The sequence below is a fragment of the Dipodomys merriami genome, unplaced genomic scaffold (genome assembly GCF_024711535.1).
Source record: "Dipodomys merriami isolate MVZ:Mamm:240054 unplaced genomic scaffold, mDipMer1.0.p SCAF_24, whole genome shotgun sequence".
NCBI lineage: Eukaryota > Metazoa > Chordata > Mammalia > Rodentia > Heteromyidae > Dipodomys > Dipodomys merriami.
In genome coordinates, this window is record NW_027203826.1 from 21,404,888 (window position 1) to 21,430,997 (window position 26,110).

General features: G+C 46.7%; 1 protein-coding gene across 5 annotated transcripts in view; it reads left to right on the plus strand.

The window, feature by feature from the left end:
- The window catches only part of Sec16b (SEC16 homolog B, endoplasmic reticulum export factor), a 53,922-nt gene extending 31,168 nt beyond the window's left edge, over window positions 1-22,754 (plus strand). For all 5 annotated transcript variants that reach the window (XM_070034402.1, XM_070034399.1, XM_070034401.1 and 2 more), the window contains 15 exons: window positions 1,702-1,783; window positions 5,498-5,615; window positions 6,697-6,808; window positions 8,571-8,676; window positions 10,821-10,961; window positions 12,397-12,510; window positions 13,233-13,308; window positions 15,247-15,534; window positions 16,345-16,406; window positions 18,655-18,804; window positions 18,986-19,084; window positions 19,399-19,501; window positions 19,632-19,711; window positions 20,595-20,693; window positions 21,694-22,754. In XM_070034402.1, coding sequence (XP_069890503.1) covers window positions 1,702-1,783; window positions 5,498-5,615; window positions 6,697-6,808; window positions 8,571-8,676; window positions 10,821-10,961; window positions 12,397-12,510; window positions 13,233-13,308; window positions 15,247-15,534; window positions 16,345-16,406; window positions 18,655-18,804; window positions 18,986-19,084; window positions 19,399-19,501; window positions 19,632-19,711; window positions 20,595-20,693; window positions 21,694-21,765 — 1,702 coding nt within the window. In that variant the 3' untranslated portion in view covers window positions 21,766-22,754. The remainder of the gene's footprint in view (window positions 1-1,701; window positions 1,784-5,497; window positions 5,616-6,696; window positions 6,809-8,570; window positions 8,677-10,820; window positions 10,962-12,396; window positions 12,511-13,232; window positions 13,309-15,246; window positions 15,535-16,344; window positions 16,407-18,654; window positions 18,805-18,985; window positions 19,085-19,398; window positions 19,502-19,631; window positions 19,712-20,594; window positions 20,694-21,693) is intronic.
- Window positions 22,755-26,110: the final 3,356 nt, after the last annotated feature.

Below are 26,110 nucleotides of genomic sequence, written 5' to 3' on the forward strand. Positions count from 1 at the left end.
GACTGGCCGAGAACTCATTAGCAGATTGTCCTCAAACTTGTGATCTTCTAGCCTCAGCCTCCTGAGTGCTTAGATTACAGGTATGTGCTACTATGCCCTGTTTCTCCAGATTCTTATAACTTAGATACAGGGATTCTGTATTAAATTCTGTCTATCCACTAAGTGGAATGAAACATTTCAGTAATATTTTGTAGGGCCAGACTTTCTAACAATTAAATATGTTCTTCCAGGCAGTTAATCTGCTTTGCTTCTATTGATGAGGGGAGTAAGTGATCACCTAAGTTTCACTGCTAGAACCTGAGGCGTAAGTGTGCAGGGCTTAGTCTTGCAGTGGGTAATGAGGGGTGGGCAGGGATATGGGATAGCACAATTGTGAGTTGTGGTGTGAAGAGTCTGTGCTGGGTCTATGGGAATCTGGAGATGGGTTTCTGTCTGAGTCTATCCTTCCGGCTCCAGCTAGCATTCCAGGTGATAGGGATGGGGGGGAAGGTTCGAATCAGGTGAGAGAGAGGTGTTACCCATTTCAGGACAGTGGGGATACCCTTGCAGATTATGTAGACTCAAATTGGCCTGTTGGGCAGAGAGTTGGTTGAAATGATGGAGACCCATGGCCCTCCTGCCTGCCCCACTGCCTAGAAGCCAGTCTCTATTACTCTGACTTCCAGTCTTCCTGGGGATGAGTACTTCTATACAGCACTTTATTATACCCAGTGGCTGGCATGGCAGGGAGTACTGTTGTCTATTATGCTCAGTGCTCGGAGCTCCTGTGGCAAGGATGTAAAAGACGGTGTTTCGAGGGACCATTTTCCTCTGGGTTTTGAAAAGGAACAGCCCACATACCCAGGCTGTGGTATCTATCTCTGCTATAGAGTTTTGCCTTGGGCCATTGATTTTTGATGGGGCCCAGTGAATTGTGAAAAATATCTCTTACTGAGTACGCTTAAATCTCAAATCAGCTTTAGAGCTTATTATATCCTTGTTAAGCATATCCCATGGTTTGTCATCAGTAGGATTACTTCTGGTCCCTGTTCCACGCCTCTTTGGTCATTGAAAATGGCTATTTAGTGCGTGCAAGTCAAGGCTCCATAGACTCAAGCTTGTGATGAGGCAGAAAAATGGTACTGAGAGCTGTGGGTTTGGTGTGGAGGAGGAGCTGAGGGTGGCTGAGAAGAAGGGACCCAGGAAGAGTTTCCAGGTAAACTGCGGGACTCTGGGGACACATGAGATGTGGGTGTTCATCTTGTTGACAGAAAGGTAAATAACCATGTTTACTCAAGAGTCAGGGCATCAGGGCTGGGCCTGGGGTCCCCGCTACTTAGGAGGTAAAGATAGGAGGATTGCAATCCAAGGCCAGCTTGGGCAAAAGTAAGAGACCTGTCTGGAAAAATCAACCTAAACACATAAAAGACTTGGACATGGCTCAACTAGTAGAGACCCCCCCAAATTCAATTCCCAGTTCGAGCATTAGGGAAAAAGTACAGAGAACATATCTCCAAACTTTGAGGTCTACTTGGGTATGTCTGATGAAATGAAGATGCGGATGACCTTCCTCAAAAGGAGGCTATGAAAGAAATGCATAAAAAACAGTTGCTCAAGCAAAAGAAGCTGCTGAAATCAAGCTGAACTGAGCAAGGCCTTGTATGCCAGCAGTGGGACAAGGCTGCTGTGTTTGATTCCACCAACTGTCCTTTCTCTCTGCAGATTCACCACCACGCTAGCGCTCAATGATCCCCTGCAGACCCTCTTCCAGCTCATGTCCGGAAGGATCCCACAAGCAGCTACGGTATGCCACAGTACCCTGTGTGACAGAATTCTTACCACACCCTGGCATCCGACAAGTTGGAGGTGGGAGGGGCTACTGACAAACGAAGTGATGGCTTTCCAGGTGAAATCTGAATAATAATTGTTTGCTCATTTCTTGTACCTGGTCCCACGGTAAGGTCTATTTATTTATTCTAATTTTTGTACCAGTGCAGGGGTTGAACTCAGGGCCTGGGCAATGTCCCTTAGCTTTTTCACCCAAGGCTCAGACTTGCTTGAGCTACAGCTCCACTTCTAGCTTTTGGGTGATAACTGGAGATAAGGATCGTCTGGACTTTTCTGCCGTGCTGACTTCAAACCACAATCCTCAGATCTCAGACTCCTGAGTAGCTAGGATGACGGATTTGAACCACCTGCCCCTGGCTGAGTATTGTGATGTGTATTAGTTCATGTGATACCTAGAGACAGAAGTTCTTATGCCTGTTTTGTAGATATGGAAATTGGTGCAAAGGTGTAAAATGGCTCCAGGTCATGCAGTGAAGAGTAGGGTCATGGTTGGTCCAGGTCTGTTTGACTGTGAATACCTTGTTTTTCCACACAAATACCACAGTTGTCTGCTTTGCTATAAACAGTAATAGCCTATGTTCTACAGGCTACTTGCAGCATGTTTCCATTTATGTACGTTTATAGCTTAGGGTTCATGAAAATGTTGTTATATCTCAGTATTTTCTTATGCAATTATTTTAGGAATTCTCTCTGTGTGTGAGTGTATAACATATTAAAGATACACATGTGAATTATATATATATATATATATATGTATTTTCTCTTTAGTTAAAAATATCTTCTCTTTTTCTTTTTCCTTCCATCCTCCTCTCCTCTCCTCTCCTTTTTCTCTCTTTTGCTTCCTTCCTTCTTTCCTTCTCTTTCTTTTCCCTCCTTCCCCTTCTCAATTTCCCTTCCTCCCTCCCTCCTCCCTCTCTCCCTCCTCCCTCTCTCCCTTCTTTTCTTCCTTCCTCCCTTCTTTTCTTCCTTCCTTCCTTCCTTCCTTCCTTCCTTCCTTCCTTCCTTCCTTCCTTCCTTCCTTCCTTCCTGCCTTCCTTCCTGCCTTCCTTCCTTCCTTCGTCCCTCCCTTCCTTCCCTCCTTTTGCTTTTGTGTTTGTTCCATTTTTATCTCTTTCCTGGAGTTTTTCTCCCTTTCTGTTTTGAGCTCTTCAGCCCACCTTGATTTCCTCCTGTTGCTCACTGGCTCTCTCTCTCTCTTACTGAAAATAAACTTCACACTTTTTCTCTTTCTTTTTTGATGTTCTTATGGCCTGTGACTTAGTCTAAGAAAAAGGAAAGGGAAATGATGGCTTTTGTGCCGTCACTAAGCCAGTGGGCTCTTTTGGCCGTGGAATGTGCTGCACAGTTCAGCTGGATGGAAATTAAAACTGCATCATGTCACAGAACAGCCGATGGAGACAATGATATAATTAGCCCATGGTCCACTGGGTCACACCAAAAAGGCCGAGTTAGCTCCTTTCTCCCACTTTGAGGTGAGAAACCCGAGAAGCTAGTCATGTTGTGCCAAGGTGACATGTGATGTTAGCGTGCGGGAACCTCGCAGCCCCTCACCTCGGACAAAAGGCTCCAGCTCACCCGCGACGGAGCGGGAGTAGCACAACCCTGCACACAGGCGTGGACCTCGTCACAGCCGCAGCTGGTCTTTGCTCTCAGCGTTGTGTGAACTTGACTTGGTTACTTTTATCTCCCAGAGCCTTAGTTCTGCATCTGTGTAGGGTTACTGTGAAAATGAGAACATTCTAGAACCCATCAACCACTGCGCTTGGTGCATTGCTTTATGGTGCTTTCAAAAAGAAAATCATCCAAGGAAGGAGACAGGAAGATTACTTCCAAGATTACCATTTTTTTTTTAAGACAAGGGATTCTCTTCCATCTTCCTGGCTTGATAAAGAGTCCACAGGAAGAGGCCTGCCTTACATATTAAAGCAATGTTTGAGCTTGGCACTGTGATTAGTGGCAGAAGGACTTAACCCAGAGTATGGTTCATGGGCTGAACTTTGATGATCAATGAGAACTGTTGTTGTTATTGTGATTTATTATCACTACCCTCATGATCTTCTCATCACTTCTATTGCATTACTCAAATAAACAAGGAATAACTGTAGCATGGAATTGGGTGGAGCATCTATTTCCTGGGATAATTATAAACACCAAACAATTACAAATAGTTTTGACCTTCAAATCTTAGCTATAATTATCAATCTTCTGCATCACTCTTCTATGGGATACGTTGAAGTTAGATGGTTGGTTTGCCTATCACCTCTTTCTTCTGCTTATCCTATTCTGTGTGTGTGTGTGTGTGTGTGTGTGTGTGTGTGTGTGTGTGCGTGCACCCACACATGTATACACCCATGCACGCATGCATACCTATTATGGAATTTGTAAAGTATATAGTATTGTGCTGTTCACGTTACATGATTTATTTTTGTTATTAACAGTAGCCTTGTTAGGTAGGAATTATGATCTCCGTCTTAGAAATGAGGAAAGATTCAAGAAAGATTAGAAAACTGGCTCAAGGAAGTATGAGGATTTGCGTGTGTTGCGCATGTGACATCGTTGCTTGTTCACTGAGGGGAAGGTTGCCCCAGGCTGTGAGTTCATAGGACAGCCCCATTTATGTGGGGCTTCTTCATAGTTCCCTGACTCTGCTGACTCTCTCCTGCCCCCTGATGGATTCAGAGCCTCTTTATTGTCCCCAGAGGTAAGGCAAGAAGGAAATGCAGATTGAATGCAGATTGAATCCTGGTGGGGTGATTCTGTTTGCTTTTCGTTATTCCTAAGTGGTCATAGGAAGTAGACCTTATGGGGTTGTTTTATAAGATGAGGTGTGAAAGTTCTTTGGAAATTCAGAAAATATTAACCATTCATTAAGACATTAGATGCCTGAACACTAAAACTTGGTGATGGATTAATGTAGTCTCATCTATTTGTGAGACAAGCATGTTTGCTCTTCCTTCACTCAAAAACCAGAAGTTATTTTGGGTCTCTAGCTATTTTGAGTGAAGGCACTGGGAAAAAATTAAATTAAGTCCCTAATGTTCTTTTGTGTGTGTCTCCCAGTATCCATGTATGTGTGTATGTATACATGTATGCACATATGTACGTATGCATGCATGCATGTATGTGCTTGCCTGTCTGTCCTTCTAGGAGCTTTGCTACCTTCAAATTTTTGAGAGAGGGTCATGCTATGTTGTCCAGGCTGGCCTGACACTCATGGTCCTTATACTTCAGCTTCCCAAATGATGGGATGACAGCCATGTAGCACTATGCTAACCTGCATCTTCCCCTTCTACTATAGACTTTTTTTTTGTCGGTTGTGGGGCCTGAACTCTGGGCTTGGGTGCTGTCCCTCAGCTCTTCAGCCGAAGGCTAGCACTCTACCACTTGAGCCACTGTGTCATTTCTAGCTTTTTCTGCTTATGTGGTGCTGAGGAATCGAACCCAGGGCTTCATGCATGCAAGGCAAGCACTCTACCACTGAGCCACCTTCCCAGCCCACCTGCCCCTTCTTTAAAAAGACATTCTAAATCTGTGCATAGCAGCACCGCATGGTCAGCCCTCCCTGAATTCCTCTAACCAAACAACTGTGACTGCATTCTTCTTTACCTACATTTTGGGAAGTGTGAAACAACTCTGTAACTCTTCATTATTTTTCTGCTATTTTTTTCAGTGTTGTGGGGACAGGCAGTGGGGAGACTGGAGGCCGCACTTGGCTGTGATTCTGTCAAATCAAGCTGGAGACCTGGAGCTGTATCAGAGAGCGATTGTCACCATGGGGGACACATTGGGTAAGCAGAAACCCGCAGGGAATCTCTAAGACAGCTATAAACACTTGTCTTCAGGACCTTAGATTCCGGGAGGGTCTGGATCTGTGCTCCAGTCATTTCCCAGGACCTAGGAGACGCCATGCTTTGAGGTTAGAAATGCCAGGGAAGGAAGAGGCCCTTCTGGAACTGACTTCCCAGAATTCCTGCTGTAAGACCCAGTGCTCTGCAGTTTCTGCTCAGCAGTTGATTTTCCAGCCTTGGAAGGGAAAGCCTTGTACAGGAAATTACACAGGTGACATCTCACCTCCTGTGGCCGTTAGTACTTCAGTGACCTGGCTTAGCCAGATAGGAAATGTTCTTTTTGCCTGACCGGAATCATTCTGTAGCCTTTATTGCTAGCATCTCTCTGTGAACATGGCCTACATAAGCACTTAGGGGCCATTGAGTATTCTAGATCAGTGTTCTCAAATTTGGTCAGAGGGCAGACTATGTAGAAATCATGTAGAAAGCCTGTGGAAATGGTGAGCCCTTGTCCTGTTAAAGTTGAAGTAGCCAGACAGAAACTTGTGTCAAGTGATGGTCAGTCACTCAGCACCCTGAGCGACAGGGAACCCACGGCTGCCAGGCCATTCGGTAACGAGTTGGTAACGAGTTTTATGAGGAAGGGAGTAGCTTTCTACTACAGGGGAAACAACTAGCCTTGAGAAGCTGAGCTTGTTCCTTTGGGAACTCCACTCGCGAAGGTTTACACCACTCCCAACAATGCAGGTGTCTCTTCACAGCCCTCAGCCTCAGGAAGGACCAGTTGGAAAATTCCCAGTGTGGGGTTGGGGTGGGGTGGGAGAGTGAGAGGACATGAGCACTAATGTGAAATAGTATACCTTATTCTGGCTGAAGGGAATTTGTGATATTGGAAGCCGAATACTGATTGAGGAAGGAGTTCAGGAGATTGTGGCCTATGGCTACGCGAAGTTGGCCATGGTACACTCAGAAGGGAGATCTCTCCTAACGTCTGAGCCTGCTTTCTATCCCTATCCCACCCAGACGATGGGCCCCCACCTGGGTTCTTCCATGACTGGGTCTTGCTCTGCTCCTCCTGCAGCTGGGAAAGGGCTCCTGGAGGCTGCTCACTTCTGCTACCTCATGGCTCACGTGCCTTTCGGCCACTATCCGGTGAAGACAGATCATCTGGTCTTGCTGGGCAGTAGCCATAGGTATGTGTGACTTCTGTGGGGGGAAAGGGCCTGGAAAGGATGTTTTCTACACAGGGAGAAATGTTCCAGTTTTCATTTTCTTGTGTGAATTTCAGCGACTGCAGGTCTTGTGTACTTGGTTTTCTGTTCATGTTTCTGGGCAGAATGACCAGTAGTCTCCCATCATACCACCAGGGGGCCTCAGGCCTCAGATCCTGTTCCAGGAGGCAGTAAGCTGGTGCCTTTGGGGGGGTGTATTGTGTATATTTGGACACTAGGTGGCACCCCAGCTCCACAATGAGAAATTTTCTATTAGGAAATAAAGTTTTGCATGTTGGAGGCGTAGGCCCTGTGTTAGGCAGCCCTGGGCCTTTTCTGGGAGCCTGTCCAAAGCTAGAAAATGAAAGGAGTTATGTTCAGTCCATTTTTTGGGGTACCAGAACCTCTACACTGACTCTGCAAGCCCACTTAGTTTCTTTGAGTCACTCTCCTTTGGCCATGACATCAGACTTTTCACATGGAAAGATATCAACAAGCCCTTAGACAATGGGTGATGGACAAATGGACAGACTTGGCTGGAGTGATTCTCTATGTTTTGCATCTCTCTACCCGTTTCTCCTTAATACTTAAGATGTGGATCTGGCCAGTTGTGCCCTCCCTCCCCTCCTCCTCTCCCTCCCTTACTTCCTTATGGTAAACATTCCCTCTGTAGGAGGGAAACCCAGGAGGCCTGGAGAGGTTGAGAAAGTGGTTTAAGGCAGTAACTGGTGACACCCAGGCTCCCCGGAGCCCCCCCCCCCCCCCCCCCCCGTAGCCATGGTTCTGGGCACAGAGTGAGCATGTCAGAGAAGCCCTTTTAGGCTAGGGATGACAATAAAGGTGTTTGGGCAAATATGTCTCCCTTCTCATATTTGTGATATAGAAGGGCATTTCTGGAGATCATGCCGGAACTCCCTGGAAGATCCCTGTTTATTTTGGGCAGCGCGGGAAGCTGTTGAAGGAACGGGGGGGGGGGGGGGCTGGGGTGGGGGTAGGGGGGTACCACATTAGTACTCCCATGCTCTTCACATCACATTTACCGAGTCTGTTTCCTCCTTGGCTGACTGAATGCTCCACCTGTGAAGACTGCTGTCTGCTTCTTGGCTCAGCTCTCCTCCTCATTCTCTGCCAGGCCATCCTTCCTCGGTGGTCCTGATGGGTCACGTGGCTCTTTCTTCTGTGCCGGTGTGCTCAGGCTGGGTGCTGTTCCCAGGGCCGGGCAGACTTTAGGGCACAAAGCCTGGCTCTTACTGTGTGTAAGGGGAGGGCGTGGTGCTGAGCACACCAGCAAAGACAGAAGATGACTTCCTTCCTGTGGGCTCACCTCCTGGCCCAGAGCCCTGCTCTGTCCCTTCTCCAGAGCCTAGCAGAGGTGGGAACCTTTTATTTTCTGTAAAGGGCCAATCAGATATTTATAACATCATTACCTGCCATATAAATTTAGCAATATTAGCAGACAGGCTTTGGATAGCCAATAAGAAGCACTATGTTGATTTGTCCTATCTTATACCAAATAATTTCTCAGGCCTAAGATTGCCTGCAGGCCAGATGTCGCCACCCATGCAAGAAGAGTGGAGGGCAAAGGAGGCCAAAGAGCCACGTGGAAGCCCTTAGTCTCTTTCCTCGCTTGGAAGTACCTGTGAGAAGCCCAGCAGAGAGCTCCCCTCAAGCTGCAGTTGGTGTGCGCATTCCAGGGCAATCCATTCCTCCCTCAAGCTCTGTTCTTGTTATTCCCTGGTTTTAGCCAAGAGTTTTTGAAATTTGCCACCACTGAGGCCATACAGAGGACGGAAATCTTCGAGTACTGCCGGATGCTGGGCCATGCCAAATCCTTCATCCCTGCTTTCCAGGTAACTGAACCCAGACAGTGCCAGCACCTTGGCTGGGTCAGATGGGTGTGGGCATGGGAGAATGGTCAGCTCTGTTATCTATTGCTTCTCCCTCACTAGGGTGAGTGCAGGAAGGTTTGGGGCTGCTTTCCACGTGTTAAAGGGCTATATTTTCTGACGTGAAAGCGAAGCCTTGTAGAGATCTCTCTGCTAGAGGCTCAGCCTCACTTCTGACACCTGGAAATCCTGCTGCAGTCCCAGGCCTCCTCCACCACCTACCATCTCTGCTCTGTTCTCCTGGTTCGCTCTCACCAGCAGCAGCTTCTTCTCCTCCTCCTCCTCCTCTTCTTCCTCCTTCTCCTCCTCTTCCTCCTCCCTCCTCCTCCTCAGCATATATACATCCTGTCCCTGAGTGGGGGTGGGGTGGGGGAGTATGAGCCCACCCAGGGATGCTCGGCCTTCCTTTTGTTGTTGTTGTTGTTGGTCAAGGGGCCTGATCTCTGGGCCTGGGCGCTGTCCCTCAGCTCTTCAGCTCAAGGCCAGCACTCTACCACTTGAGCCACAGCGCCATTTCCGGCTTTTTTCTTTTTGCTTATGTGGTGCTGAGGAATTGAACCCAGGGCCTCATGCATGCAAGGCAAGCGCTCTACCACTGAGCCACCTTCCCAGCCCCTGCTAGGCCCTCCTGCAGGAGACTTCCCAACCTGACCTTGGCCTTCAAGGTCTTGCCCTGCTCTCAGGGCCTCGGCTGGGCAGGTGCACCCATACTTCTCTCTCTTCTTTTTTCCATCCTCATCACCTGTCCCATTGCTACCTTACATTCATGAGCGATGCTGACATCATGTTATCTCCTGTCTGATCTCCAGAGTGCTCCAAGACCTGGCATCATGAAGCCTCCTCTCGTCACTTTGTGGGGATGACAAGGATGGCCCTCGGTGATCAGGGCTATGAAAGGGGCCTAGACAATAGAGCTGAGGACTGAGGTAGTTGGTTGCTTTAGCTAGCTACAAAAGTGCCAGGTTTAGAGTGACTGCCCTCGTGCTGACACAATTGTGGTCACAGCACTGGCTTCCGGGCCCCGTGGGACATTTCATTCACGCTTCTTCTTTTTCAAGGGCAGATACTTTTTCTCCTTGCTGAAATTACCTTTGTATCTCTTTTACTGCCAGGTAGTCGGCGTGTACACAGTAACAATGCAGCAATGACAACGCAACACACACATACGCACACACACACACACACACCTACCACAAAGCAAACACACCCTTGGGAATGAATTATGATGTATCATCTCTTCTTTGACAGTTCTGTCAACAACTCACTTTTCCAAGGAAAGCCTTGTCTACTGGCTTCAGTCTCTTCCTTCCCTTTTTCCATTTATCCCATTGGTCAGTTATTTTAGTACTACTTTGGGCCGACAGTAATTTTACTGAAACTTTTAGTAGTGTTTTGCATGCTTGGCATTGTGCATTCGTTTTAATCCTGTTAGATAGGTATGGTCACCCTCTCCTTTTACGAGTTATAACCTAATAACCTATAACCTATAACCTATAACCTAATAACATCCATCCTAAGTACTTCTATGGATGCTCTTAGAAATTTCACAGAAACCAAGCAGGGGGGTGGTGTCATCATTCCCCATGCTGGGTGAAGAAAGGGGGAGCGTGGAGAGGTGAGGTGAATAGCCCCGTGCTTCACAGCTCAGGTGGAGCTTGCATTTGATCGGGGCTGTCTGACCCCCAAATCCTCAGACTTGATCTTGCCTTTGTCACTCATGCTTGTATTTGTCATGCTCTTCTGGGCTCTATTTTTGTGTCTTCATACATGACCTGGTGTTTTTTTGGGCTGTGCTATATATAGTCAGGCTCTCTGGGGTGTGGGCTGTTGGATAAGACAGTGAGCAGAGTCTGCGAGGCTCAGCTGATACCCATTCTTTTGTTGTCCCCCCCCCCCCACCATACACAATAGAGGAACTGCAGGCTGGGTTTGGAGGTGAGCCCATAAGCAGATAAAATGTCCCAAATGGCACAGGGCCCTTGATATTTGGGTTGCCAGAGTTAGCAGAAGCTGGCAGTCAGCTGACTTCCAAGAAGTCTTATCTACATTTCTCTCTGTCTCTATCCCTGCCTGAATGGATTCCTCTCTGGCCCTGTTCCTCCTTACAGGTGTATAAACTCCTTTATGCATCCCGGCTGGCAGATTACGGCCTAGTGTCCCAGGCCTTGCATTACTGTGAAGCCATTGGTGCGGCTGTCCTGAGCCAGGCGGAGAGCACTCACCCTGTGCTATTAGTGGAGCTCATCAAGGTGCGCATCTCAAAGGCATTTCTGCAGGTGTTTTATCTTCAGTGTTCAGAGAAAGCCATTGTAGAGCAGCTTAGACTCCACATTTCATCTACTTTGAACATACTGCAAAATTGGAGCCCATGGCTGTCTTTGACCACATATGCATGCCCTGATGTGATAAGCGGGAGGCTCCCTCCCCCCTCGCACAAGGAAGGAAGCAGGAGGTGGATGGGGAAGGCGGGGGAGGGGCTTCCTGAGAAATTCACTCCTGCATCTGCTTTTCTGATACAGTAGAACTGCTTGCTACGGGGAGCTGTTTACATTACCAAAGTGAAGCTTAGAAAATACATTTTAGTGCTTACAACAGGAAATGATCCTTATTAAAATGTTTTAAATGCATGGAATATTTTATCACATGTGGGATACATAAAAAAAAAAGGAAAACAAAAACATATCAGCCCTTAGTTCCCGGGGAAGAAAACAACTATCAGGCAAATAGTTGTTCCAATTAATTGAAGAATAATCCATTAGTTAGGAAGTTAAAAAGTCAGTGTGCCCTTAAATTTCTGTTTTTATTTTACATGAAGCTCAAGTGTTGGATTCAGTGACCAGTAATATCTGTAGGGCTAAGCCCCCTCCACCCCCCATACCCCAAAAATCCTGCCAGCAGGAGCTCAGGGCCCCAGCATGGATAGTTAGGAAAGTTTGGGGATACAATAATGAAATAAAGCCTTAAAAAACAAAGTAGCAGAAACTGGAAGATGTATTGTCAAGGGGAGGGGAGGTGGAGGGGAGGGAGTAGATGTGGGGCGAGGGGAATGATAGGTGAGCGCAGTCATGGTATTCAGCGTGTGCATTTGAAAATTAAACTAGGAAATCTGAGAAGGGTAGGTGGAGTTGGGAGAGGTGGGGCAGAATAATGGCACAGCGTGACAGTGACCAAGATGCGTTGGGCTTATCAACAATTCAACATGTTGGATTGAAAGCCCCCTTTACAACTACTTAAGGATAATAAAAAGATAAATTAAAAACGTACACAAAGTGGCATCTCTGCCATCTGGAAGCTTGTTAAGATTGCAGATCTTGGGCTCTGTCCAGAGATCAGGGACCAGAATTAGTGATCCTTGTGGGTACCAAAGTTCAAAAAGCTGCTTCTACAGAGATGGCAACTTTGCAGAGCAAGGAAGTCGAGCAACTGTTTCTGCCCATATTTTGTTTTGTATCTAATCCAGATGGGCTGCTTGTTTATGTATGTCACAATTTTGGGAGCATATCTGCTGAATTTGTTATTTCTCAATTATTGCTTAGCATTGAATTTACAAGTGAGTTATAGCTCTCTCTCCTTTCCCCTTATCCCCTCCCCCCTCGCTCTGTTGTATTTCCATGGCTCTCCTCTTCTCTCTCTCCTTGCCTTCTTTTACTCTCTGAACCTGACCTGTCTGGAAACCCGGTACAGCTCGCAGACAAACTGAAGCTGTCAGATCCTCTGGTTTTAGAAAGACGCCGCGGGGACAGGGAACAGGAGCCAGATTGGCTAGTGCAGCTTAGGAAGCTACACCAGGAGCTAGAGGTGAGGAGAATGGGCCGGGTGTTCCGGGGTGGGCCCTGTGTTTTAGCAAGTGCCCAGGCCCCACTGTGGGCTCTCCCATCACCCTGAGGCGCCATCTAGGAAGGGTGCCTAATCTTCCCTGCAGCAGCTGCTCTCCAGTGCAAACCTTTCCCTGGTGTTTGCAGGCGACGCAGAGGGGCGCTCTTCCAAATGCTCTTGCGGTTCTCTGAGGACCCAGGGCCTGTTTCATGACCATCAAAGCTTCTCCATCTCGGTTAGGAACAATGGATCACAGCAGACCCGTGTCACTTTCATGTAATGTAGGGCAATTGCTTAAAAGACTTCCGGGCCTGTCCTTTTTGTTCTGACAATTGCAAAAGCTGCTGGTCATAATCAGAACAGTAATTGGAGCAGGGCCTCCCTCCATTTTCTTTCTTCTACTCTGCTCTGAAGAAAGGACAAAGTAGACTTTTTAAAAAGCACACAGGGCCGCTTCTCCCTCGGCTGGAGAGGCCTATGGTTTAGTTGCTGCCATTTTGTCCCTCCCTCTGGCAAGGGTGGATGACACTGACTGTAATAATGACATCCCTGCCTGGGAATTAGGATCCCTTCCATGGAACCCTACTCCGCAGTTACCTTCCTTTGTCACTCACCCCTAACAGGAAGTTTCTAGTTAATTTCAACTATTCCCTCCCCCCCTTCCTTTGTGTTGCTTAAAAGGATTTTTACTTTATCTCAAATAGCTAAAGGTAGCTGGAGACATTGGTGATCCTCCTCCTGCCCACTCAGATGAGTCCGAAGCCAGAAGAACCACCACAGGTACCCAAAATGATCAACTGGCACTTACGATCAAACTGTTGGAGAAAAAATAGTTTAGCCATATCCTCCTTCCCTTCCCACGGTGGGTGCGCCTTTCTCTGTGTATGTCTGACTCCTTAGTCTATGCATACCCTCCCCAGACACCGCCATCTCCCTGCAGTGTAGTTCTTGCTTCATAGCCTGGGCTTTTAAATACCTGGATATTGTGCACGTTGTGTTGCATTGCTAGTGGTTTTGTAAACTTGTCCCCCGTGAGATTAAGTTTCTTGAGGCTAGAGCTGTTAGGCTATCTGCATCTTCTCCTAGTGTTGTAGACATTAGGAACACTAGGAAACTTAATTAAACACATTCATTGTTATTATCAAGACGATCTACAGAGGGGTTACAGTTACATAAGTCAGGTAGAGGGCACATTTCTTTTTGAACAATGTCACCCCTTCCCTCGCTCTCTCCTACTTTTCCCCTCCCGTCTCCACCCACAGGTTGTATAATTCATTTTCAACTTGGTGCCGAGTTGGCTTACCCTGTGTCCCTCCATGTACACTGAAGATTGTTTCTCATGATCAATTGCTGTATAGCTGCGAAATCCCTATTTTTCAAAGTGTTTTCACAGTGTCCTTCAGGAGGGCTCTGGCCCGCAGGTGCTGTGTCCCTAGGGAACTCCACACCCTTCCCCCAGTTACGCCCACGGTGGAGGGTCTGGAGGGTCTGCCGGGGCTCTGGCCTCTTCAGTCTTCTGGGCTTCCTTTAGGGAGGGGAAGGATGGAAGAGGAGGCCTGGGTTTCTGAGTTGTGGCTCTGCCAGAGTCAGGCTGGCATCGCTGGATGGTGGTTTCCTCCCAGCCCTGACTGCGGCTGTCCAGTGGGGCAGGTAGACTGGCAACCACACCAGTCGTCTGGCCTGGCTCCTTGGGCTTTGGGCTCCAGGCTAGTGCTCTGCCTCTACTCTACTTCTGGCTTTTTGTTGGTTGGCTGGAGATAAAAGTCTCATGGCCTTTCCTGCCCAGGCTGGCTTTGAATCCCAATCCTCACATCTTAGCCTCCTAAGTAGTTAGGATTACAGGTCTGAGCCACTGGTACCAGAAAGGCCTGATGCTTTAAAAGCAAAGCCATCATTTTTAAGGTCTGATTTTTTTTTTTAAAGTATTGAGGATTGAACTATGGCCTCATACTTCCTAGGCAGGTGCTCTATCACTTGAGCCTCAACTTTTTTGTTGTAGTTTGTCTTTCAGGTAGAGACTCACACTAACTTTCCTGGGGCCAACCTTGGACCTTGATCTTTGTACTTCCTCTTGAGTAGCTAGTATTACAGGAGTATGCTACCCTGCTGGCTGATTTGGGTTTTAACTGTAAGCTTTTAAAGTTTTAAATATTTAAGTCCACTAGGAAATCCTTAAAGAGGAAACTATTAAATGGGACAGTAAATTCTACCCTCCCATTCCATGGATTAAAAGCTCAGAGATTAGCCAAGCACTGTTGGCTCACTTCTATAATCCGTGCTACTCAGAAGGCTGAGATTTGAGGATCTGGATTCAAAGCCAGCCCAGGCAGGAAAGTCTGTGAGACTCTTATCTCCAATTAACCACCAGAAAACCAGAAGTGGTGCTTTGGCTCAAAGCGGTAGAGTGCTAGTTGTGAGTATAAAGAGCCCAGGGATACCATCCAGGCCCTGAGTTCAAGTTCAAGCCTCATGACTGAAAAAAATTAGAAAAAGCTCAGCGATCATCTAAAGAAGTGAAGGAATAATTCTGAAAGAGGCAGTGAGAGGTGTCACAATCACTCTGGGTGTTGCTCGTCATCACATACATAGAAGTCACATCAGACAGCTGGTCCTGTCATTACTCTCCAAAGTGGACAAGGCCAGGAGTGTGTCTGGTGTGATTAGTCCTCGAATTGCACGTTTGGGGCCTAACTGCTTCTTCTTTCTCCTTTGTCTTAGATACTTTCTACCAGGATCTTTCGGGACAGCCAGGCTCCTCAGAAGACCCTGGATACAGCTCAGCCCTGTGGTCAACACCTGAGCAGACAGGCCCCACCCAGCCCAGCCCAAGGCAGCCCATCTCCCTCCAGCAGGATCCTTACCCAGGGGGAGGCGGTTCAGGGCCTCTTTATACTGTTCCTGAGACTCCCTACTCAGGGATCAGCACTGGTGGTGGCAGCGTGGCAATAGCAGGAGCTCCTGCAGGAAGGGCTTGGGAGGAAACACTGCATATACATCCTACCCCTGGTAAGACCTGCCAGCCTATCTGGATACAATGGGGATGGAGGCTTAGAGGGAGCTGTAGGTAGAGGAAGGTGCAGGGACATGCTGGAGTTGGGGAAGGCATCGATGTGATTGTGTGGTTGAGTCTGCTCCGTGTTGGCCTATGTGCTGATGTTTTGCATCTACCTTGCTGTGTGCCAGCCCAGCTATCTCTCTACCTGGGCAAACCTGGGCAAGCAGAGCAGAATGGACACAGCCACTCTGTCCTCTCCTATAGTTTATCATGGAGAGACTTCAGAGTGAGTAAAGATAATCCTGACTGTGCCTTGCATGCACTGTGGTACAGGCCAGGCCATCTTTCTGATCATCTTGCCCCCAATGGATGACAGTAAGGAACTGTGGCAGGGATGGTGTTTCTATCCCGGACCACAATTCTTCAGGCTCCTCAGATCTCACATAGCTGGGGCTGAATGTGGAGGAGCAGTGCGGAGTGACACCAGGATCCACCTAGGATTGGATCTTAGACCGAAGGAAAGACCCTGAGCAAGATAGAGACACCAGGAAGGGCTGAGGATGAGTTCATGGGATCTAGCTCCCTGTTCTTCCCAGACTCCTAAGAAATGACGTTGGTGTTTGAGGTAGAGTTGGGTTGACCGGCGTGGCTGCAGTGGCTGGAACGGACAGGAGTCAAACAAGCAGGCGCTGCATCTTCTGTGACCTGTTTGTGGTTAAGGGCTCTGGGCTGCAGCCTGCTTTGTGTCCTTATTACCCTTCTTCAGGATGGGTGGGACAGCACACATTGGGCTTACTCTCTGTTTCTCTTTGGTGCTATAGGACACATCACCGCCTCTCAGGACGGCTCCCAGGATGGTCTAAGGGTCATTCCTGAACCTCAGGTGAGAGGAGAAGGCAGGAAGGAGGCCAGGATCCACGCTGAGCTCCACCGCTGCCTCCGGTCTTCCAGCCACAGTCTCTTCCTGGCTCTTCCAGTCTCTCCTCCACTGTCATCCCCCTCGCCTTCTGTGAGGGGTCCTGGAAGTTTGGATGGAGGCTCAGTCCCTCCCTGTTGCGCCTTGGGCGGAAGGCAGCAGAGCAGGCTGAGTTCTGGGTTCACAGATCTTATTCCTTTAAAGGCAACCTCTTGTCTCTGCTCACCTGATGCTCACACGGTGCCCTGCCCCATTGCTGAAGATGGGTTGTTTATGTCTGTATTCTAATTTTTACCTTGCTCTATGGTAAGAAAGAGCCTGCTTATGTCTTTTCTCAATTGCAAGCTGTAAGGCGGCAGAGGAGACCATGTGTAATCATTCTTCCACACTATTGGCTGAAAGTACCTTTTCCCTCAGCAGTGGGCAGCTTTGATGCCAAACTTAAGTTGCTGTGCGGCTTTGCCTGGTTGGAAGACTATATCAGAAAGCAGTTTCAAGTAGTATTGGGCCACAGGTCTTAAAGCACTTCTGTGGGCTTAGTGTTGAGGCTCATTCAAGAGATGGAGATCAGAAGGATCTCAGTTAGAGGTCAGCTTGGACAAAAACTTCACGCGATCCCATTGCAATCAATAATCTGGATGTGGTGGAAATATCTTCCGTCCAGCTATGAGGGAAGAGGATGGTGTGGGCTGTCCTGGGTATAAGTGCAAAATGATTAAAAAATAACGAAAGCACAAAGGCCTGAGGGCATGGCTCATGTGGTGTGAGCGCTGTCTATCAGGCGCCAGGACCCTGAGTTCAAATCCCCAGTACTGCCACAAAACTCTGAGAATTTCAGCTTGTACTGTAGTATATTACTGTTATAGAAAAAGTAAAACATCATATAATGAGCAAAGTAAACATCATTGATAATCCCATAGCTAAATATTTTAGTTCTTTCCTTCCATTTTTTTGCTCTGAATGTGTACATAAATGCACATTTGTTCTTTCAAGTGGTTAAAATATGGGTCTATAAATTGTATTTGCTACTTAACAGTATGTAAATAAGATTTTCCATATCATCCCATGTCATTTATGTATAATTCGGAAATATGATTTTTAATATTGGTATGGCAGAATCCATTGTGTCTTGACTCAGAGGAGAAATTCTTAGAATTAGAGACCTAGACTGTTATGGTTAAAGCCTTCTCTGCTATTTGCTAGCTGTGTGGCCTTAGGCAGGTTGCTTAACCTTCCAATGGCTTAATTTTCCCATTTTTAAGACTAGAAGGTAGTAATAGTCCTTCCCTCACAGGTCTGTTGTAAAGATTAAGAGCATCACTATGCATAAAGGACTTAGAACAGAGCTAAATACTATATTCAGTAGAATAAAAATAAGGCTTCCCCCCACCCAGTGTTTTGCCAAAGTCGTTCCTGACGTTTGTACCAATTATGCTTTACTGCAAGCCGTAAATGGAAATATGACACAAAAAGAGGATATGTTTTATGATGCTATGCCTGGAATAGGCAATTTCATAGAGACAGAAAGAAAGTAGGTAGAGATTAGAGGTGAGCAGGGGCTGAGGCCAGGTGAAGCCGATCGAGTTGCTGTAGGAGATAATGGTGGCGGGTGCAGATGGATGTGTTCAATGGATGTGTTCATTGTGGATGTGTTCAGTGCTGCTGGGCCATTGCTTAGAAGTGGTTAAAGTGATGGGCTTTATGTGTATGCATGTTTTATCCCACTATAGAAAGCTAAATGGAAGGGGTGTGGGTATATGTCCCTCCCCTCCTGTGTGTATATTCACATTCGCTCTTGAGTGAATCTCAGGAAATGAGCTCTAAGGTGAGTTAGTTTTCCTGTTTCCCACATTCTCCTTGTTTGAGTTTTAGAGGTCTCTATGGGATCTTTCCAGTCTCTCTTCATCTCCAGGAGTTGCTTTCCCTACTCCCTGCTGTAAGTCCAACTTTGGAGACTAGCTTCTGGAGAGGTCCCATAGTAGACAAAAGTCCCCAAGTTTAGGGACAACATGAAGCCTGGGCTTGGGTCCTGCCCTGGTCCCAAGCCTTTGACAAAGTATTTTCCTGGCTGAGTCTTACTCCCTCCTCAGTGAGATAAGGATCCCCTAAGACTAGCGTAGATTTAGTGAGTGGTCAGGTGACAGGGTGCGTGGAAATGTGCTCTCTTCCCTGCCAAGTGCTCTATAAATGTTCATTCTTTCTTATTTAATTCCAGGCATTGTCAGCCTTCAGAGAAGGAAGATATTCTGAGAGTTCCACTGTTTCAGCCAAGGAGAATGAGGAGTCTCCTGATGAAGCAGACAAAAAGACTTCCCAAAATGCTGCACAGAAAGAAAAGCCAGGAGATGTGAAGGAGAATACAAAGGTGGAGGGATTGCTCGTGTCTTTCTATGCTTCTGTCCCCTTCTAGGCCGGTCCTAAATGGTAGAGCAGAATTAGGGACTCCCCTCCTCTCCCCTTCCATCTCATGCTGGGGTGGAGCATGGTGAATTTGTCAGTGACAGAAACAAACGGATGGACCTTCACTTTTTTTTTTCCCCCTTCAGAGCTCAGGATTTGGCTGGTTCAGCTGGTTTCGAGGGAAGCCCACCACCAGTGACACCCCCTCTGGAGATGAAGACTCATCACACAGCTCAGACTCAGAGGTGTGCTCGGTGGAAGAACGGAGTCCCTTCCCCAGGGGCCAACACAGGGTGTCTTCCATCACTGTGACTAGTGGTCAGGTCTGAAAGGACCAGGGCTCTGGGAGGCCAAGGGCAGATAATGAAAAGCCTGAACAGGTTCAGTAACAGAAAGATAACCCAGATTTCGGGGCATAGGAGGAAAGGAAAATGATGTTTGGGGGAGAGTCTCCAGAGCATGTCTCAGGTGGAGCCACTGCTGTGGGTGCGGGAACACATGTAGACTGGCATGAACTCATTAGCCCATGGTACCTACGTCGCCACTCTTCACTAAGCAGGAATCCCTGCAAGCACCATCTGCCCATCCGGCCAGCCTGTCACCCACGCCTCCTCTGGAGACCCCGCCTCTGCCTGGCACCAGTGCCCTCTCCACAAGCATAGGTACTGCAAATCTCAGCTCTTCAGCGCCTCTCTAGTCCTCTTATTGTCCATGGGCTAGAGGATGTCTTCTGGAAGATGGAGCTCCTCAGTCCTGAGCAGAGGAAGCGGTGCTAACTCCCTTGCCTTCTAGGTGGAGGGGAAGTCCCAGGATCTGTGTCCAGTGGGGGAGCAGCGAAGGTCACCGGGGCTGGAGACTTCTCAGCACTTGAAGTAAGCAGCCTACAGGCTGGGGCCTAGGCCTCCCAGGAGGGAGATGGTTTGGAGATGGGGCCCAGTGTGGGGCTGACTTACAGAAAATAGAGGGAAGGCTTCTGCCTTAGTTTTCTTGGGCTACCATCACAAAGCACCATGGGTGGGAGGACTTAAATAACAGCAATGTATTTTCTCAAGTTCTGGAGATTAAGGTTCAAGGTCAAAATGTCAGTGGTGTTGTTTCTTCTGAGCCCTTTCTCTCTCTGGCTTTCTCCCCATTATGTCTTTACCTGGTCTTTCATTACAGTGTTTCCTTCTGGTTTAAGGACAACAGTCATGTTAAGTTAGGCACCCATTTAGAGTTAGGCTTCTTTAAGTTTAGGTTTGTACCTTACGGATTTTTGGAGGGATAAGGTCCAGCCTCTTTAGTGAATTTAGGGTGCCACCTCCTTCTCTGACCCCACGGGAACTGGAGTTTAACTGGCTGCCTTGTCTAGGTCTCTAACACGTTCTTCACAGTGTCCACAAGTTACCAGTGGATCTCATGTCTTGCCATGGAAGCATTTGTATTTCTTGAAGTCTGGTTGGAGCACTCTCGTAGTATTTTAGGCCTTCTGAAGAATGGGAAATTGCTTCTAATGATGGCACCAATATATTTTACTGCGGCTTTTCCTCCTTACTTGCTTTCAGGTGTGGCAGCATCCAAGTCTGCTTTGCCACCCCAAACCCAGGTGGTGGTGGTTGTACATACTTGAGCCATATTGGGTTGCTGGAGATGGATTTCCTGGGTCTTAGAAGAAACTCTTTCATCCACTTCTCTTGACCAAAATTCATGCTTTGGGAAGACTTCCTATTCCTGGAAGTTGCCATTAAGCAGACATTCTATTATGTTCCATCCTAGGGTGTCTCCTCTGAGCTCTCCTCCAGACCTGGCATTCTGCTTCCTCCACCCACCTTGCAAGGGGCGGTTCCTCTCTACAACCCGGCTCAGGTCTCCCAGGTAAGGAAGGACACCTTTGTAGGAAGAGGATGGAAGGCAAGTTGTGAGGTAAGGAGACTGAGTTTGTAGTTCCAGTTTACCAGTTACTCTAGATGAATTCCCCAGTAATTATCTAACCTTGCTAAGTATTTTATAACACAGATACATATACAAAGTGTCTGGCACCCAGACACTTCGATGGGTGTCTCAATAAGCTCAATAATGCTCAGTGCTCAATAAGCTTGGAGTAATGGCTTAAACTAGATAATTGTGTGTGTGTGGGGGGGGGGGAGCAGAGTATAGGGATGATGACTCAAGACCAGCCTGGGCATAAAAGTTCTTCAAGATTCCATCTCAACCAATGGCTTGTGAGTGAGGTGGCTCATGCATGTCTTTGTAAGTCACAGGAAGGCACAAGGCTTTGTGCAGAAGCATGAATCTGTCATTCCAGCCACAAAGGGAGGCACAAATAAGAGCCAGGCCAGGCCAGAGACAGAGAGACCCTAATTTTGAAAAGAACCAATCCAAGAGTGGACTGACAGAATGGTTCAGAGCAATAGTGTGCCTGCCTAGCAAGTGTAAGGCCCTGAACTCAACCCCCAACATTTGTGTGTTTTTTTTTAAGCAAAGAAGGAAAAGAAAAAGCTCATTAACTAGTATTCCTCTCATTAGAATATTATTAGTGTTGTGGTCTGATTTCCTCCTCCCTCTGTCTTAGGATGAGGGGATTACTACAAACCTGAAGAAAAGCCAACCTCCACACTCCTCAGCCACCTGGAACAGACTTAGCTTAGCTGATTAATGCCTGTGGTTTTCCCCTCTTTATAAAATCAGATAGCTTCTAGCCAGATTCAGCAGGTGAAAGCGAACCATTAAGAATGCAATGTTGAGAAGCCATCTGTAGCTGATGTGTTGTAGACTGACACTTGGGATGCTCTCCCTCAGTCTAGCTGGTCATCCCTGAGCAGTGGCGTGCTTGGGGCTGTCTGTCCACTCCAGCATCGTGTCTGTTCTCTTCCAGCTCTCCCACCCCACCAGCCTGAATCGGCCCAACCGCCTGGCTCAGCGCCGCTATCCAACCCAGCCATGCTGAGAACGACCACCTGGCCCAGGCTTGTCTCTGGGGAGCACCACTTATATGTCACTGTAATTTTTCTCAATTTCCCATCCTCTTGGCTGTGGGTTGTGCAGGACTGCTGGACACGTAGAAGGCAAGGAGATGGGACTGCTTAAAAACAGCTCAGTCTGGACCTCAATTTAGCTAGCTCCAAAGCATGGAAATGATTTCATCAGGTGGGAAATCTGGGTCTAATGGGCAGCGTGTCACAGTGGCAGCATTTGAGATGGAGGGGAAGGCCTTTAGGATCTCAGGGCTAGAATGAAGGGTAATTCCATCAGGAATAGCATCCCGGGCTCAGAGCCACATTCCAGCTTAGCTTTGACACTTTCCTCAGCTTCACTTATAGACGAATACATAGCTCTAGTTAGCAAAGATTTTTACCCCGAATCTTGATGAGTATTGCCCTTCAATGATTCCTTCTTCAATGACATTTCACCGATTTTCCTCCTGGTCCTAGTTTGATGCACATTCTCGATGTGGTTCAGATTAATTATATTTCTCTCACTTTCTTAGCCAGGCCTATTTTTTTTCTCATTCTGGCATCTGGCTATCAAGTTAGATTGCTGTAGGCATCATATTGTCATGGTAACTACTGCACCTAATGATGCAGATGGATGGAACATCAGTATAATAAATGATGGAAAAAGCATTCCCTAAAAATTCCTCCTTTCCATAAGAGGGAAGGAATGAGTGCCTGATATTGTTAAATACCTCTCTTCCTACCTCAGGCCTTTGCAAATTGATGTTCAGTGGGTCACAGGGGTCTGAATAGGAGGGGGAGGGATATCTTGAAAATTTCCATCTCTCCTTTCAAACCCAAAATAGGAATGATTCTTGCTGTTTGTCAGATTTGCTGAAATTGCTCCTCACAAAGAACATTTTTTTGTATGTGTAATTGTACATAAAGGTTTTGTACTTTAATGTACTATGGTTCTGATTTTCATAGCGATTAAACCTAGATAATTTTGTAGCAAATGCTGTCTTGGGCTGATTTTTTTCTTTTTTCTTTTCTTCTTCTTTTTTTCTTTTGATCATTTCTTTCCTGAAGTCTTTCTAATAATGGTTGCATTGTGTGACCAGGTGTGAACAGCTAGGAAGAGCCCTTTTTTAATGAAAAATTAGGGACCACTCCTCTTCACTTCCAAGTTACTCTAATGTTATCATTTTTTTCCAATTTAAAAGATTGTCCATATTAAATTGTCCATATGTAAAATTGCCCATATTTTAAAAATATGGAAAAAAGCTATATGGACAAAAACCAGTCATTTCACTAACTGTTGCACATATTCTGTGGCCTAAAAAGTTTTATTTCATGTCTTAGATTAAATCTTAAAGTGTTTATACACAGGTGTTTTGTACCCAGAAGGGTTTCAGTAAATCAAATTCCCTTTTCTTCCTTGAGAAGCTGCTGCCCCTTGTGTTTGGCATGCTGACCCCCAGCGGTGGTACTGTAACGTTAGCCAATGAGTTTCCCAGGACCCAAACTGTCTAGACTTGAAGCCCACTCATGAGCACTTTACCCTGGGGCCTTGTGTAAGGTTACTTCACCATCCTGGGGTTTAGTTTCCTCATCTATAATGATAGTAAGAACACCTACATGATAGGGATATTGGAAGAATGAATGAGTTACCTAGGGAAGTGCTAAGAACTTCTGAAGTGTGTTCAATGTCTAGCATGCAATCTAAAAGTAAAATCTCCACTTTTTGGGTTTTCTTTGCTTACCTGGTTTAACTATGAGTTTGCAATTTTTGACACATATATGTGTATATATATCTAAAACTGGAATAATAATATAAAAATCTGTCATGAGATCTATCTTAATGGCTAAGCCCATTTCTCCTCCCGTATCCCATCTGCCACCAGTTCTAGATGATGATGAAGCATAATAGTTCCTCTGGGAGCAAAGTCACAGGGAATTCTACCAATCAAAAGGAGCACTTCTGCCAAAGAGAATGAAGACCAAAGAAGAAGGCAAAAACCTGGGCTGCTTGCTTTGTCACTTTCTCCCCTTGTTAGGATTACTGCTGGAGAATCCAGGACTACACAGCAAGCATTCCACACAGCAAGCATCCAGCTTGCTAACTTTTCTCCAACAAAACACAGCAGGAGGGAGAGACAGGTGTTTTATGCACTGGAAGGGGAGGAGGTGCATGGTCCCTATGCTAATTCATGATGGAGAGGTTTTACTCTTGTCCTGGTCAGAATGTGTCTATGAATCTGTACATGCTTGATTAAAATAAATACTCTTGCCCATTGGTTAGGAAAGTTAGGTTCCATAAGGTTCTGAACTGAGGTCATTCAAATTTCTTTGTTTATCAGCTTTGGCAGGGTAGCGGGGACTGTGTTGTTAAAGGTCATGGTTGTTTTACAGCTCCAGCTGGTTAAAACTAGTTGTAGTGAAACAGCATGTAGCTGTAAGAGAAAACTGTTTTTCCCTTCCTTTTCTAAAGTGGAAGCTTGGGGAATAGAACAAGAATGGAAATGTGCTAGGGTTAGAGGCCTCTTTCCTCTTCCATAGCCTGGGAGAGGCTGCAAGATGTAAGGAGAAGCTGCTTCTGGCTTGGCAACGTGTCCACAGCAGCTGGGGATGGTCAGGTCCGTCATCTGAGGCAAAACCTGTTTCCCTGCGGCCTGGTGCAGTGTGGACTCCAGAAAGAGATACTGGCCTAGTAGCCCAGAAGGCCAGTTGTGTCTCACAGTGATACCCCAGAAGACAACAGGAGAGATCTTCACAAGGTAACAGAATACACTGTGGAGTTTGTTTCCATGAACCATCTCTTTAAGTAATGACCCAATGGACACTGTTTGAAAGGAAAGAATTGCTGGGCACCAGTGGTTCATGCCTGTACTCCTGCTAGTCAGGAAGCTGAGTGAGATCTGAGGATTATGGTTCCAAGCCAGCCCAGACAGAAAAGTCTGTGAGACACTTATTGCCAGTAATATACTCAGGAAAGGCCGGCAGTGATGCTGTGGCTCAAGTGGTAGAGTGCTAGCCTTGAGCACAAAGAAGCTCAGGGACAGAACCCAGACCCTGAGTTCAAGCCCCAGGACTGGTAAAACAAACCGAATCAAACCAAACCAACCAACAAAAACACCACAGAAGAACCTAGGGCTAGGGATGTAGCTTTTGTGGTAGATCACTTGCTTAGCAGGCTTGAGGCCTTTAGTTCAATTCCCAGTACCACAAAACCCAACAACAAAAAGGAAGCATGTGAGGTACTCTTCCCGGGCAAGTTTGCTGGGTATCTCTGCTTCTCCATAGTGTACAAGCTTGCAGGAAGAATTCATCAATGATGAGAAATAAAGAAGCCACATTTTCCTTGCAAAACAGAGTGGCAATATGCAAATGTGCAATTCTGCTATATACATATAATTTAATATTTATATGAAAACATTTAAACTTAATGTTCAATAATTTGAAAGAGAATAAACCATTAAATTCCACTTAAGTGTCTTTATCACACATCACCATTCCAGCCCTCTGTCTAATCCCCTTATGCGGCTGTAAAACTGTGAATGAGCTTTATGCCTCAGTCAGCTACACACACTCTCTTCAGCCCTGGCTCAAGCTTCAGGTTGTGCAGGATCAAAACCTCTGCTAGCTGTTTTCCCCTCTAGAAAGCTGCTTTCTTTTGGGCCTCTTTCTCTAGGCAACCAACATGCAGAGCAATAAACTGCATTTACTTCTTTGCTAAAACCAGAAAGAATCCTTTCTATCCAAGAGGGAATATACAAACCAAACCACTCTTTCTGTTTGAAAAGAATAGGTGTGCAATTTGGGTCTCTCCACTTCCATCAGTTTTTCTTTCTATCCCTGAGAGAGGGTTTTCTTTTTTGCTTGTGGTGGTCCTGGGGTTTGGACTCAGGGCCCAATTCTTGCTAGACAAGCACCTCAGTACTTAAGTCATGCCCTAGCCTGATTGGCTTTAATTATTTTTCAGATAGTGTCTCATGTTTTTGCCTTGCTTGGCTTGGGACTGAGCTTATTACCTATATACTTGGGCATAGCTGGGATAAGAGGTGTGTCCTGCTATGCCAGGATTATTAGTTGAGATGGTGGGCTTGGTAACATTTTACCTCAGGTGGCCTTGAACCTTGGTCCTCTCAAGAAATGGCCTGCCAAATATCTCGGATTTTTTGGGGGGGGGGTGGGTCGTGGGGCCTGAACTCTGGACCTTGGTGCTGGCGCTCTACCACTTGAGCCATAGCACCATTTCTGGCTTTTTCTGCTTATATGGGGCTGAGGAATCGAACCCAGGGCCTCATGCATTCAAGGCAAGCACTCTACCACTGAGCCACCTTCCCAGCCCCTATCTGG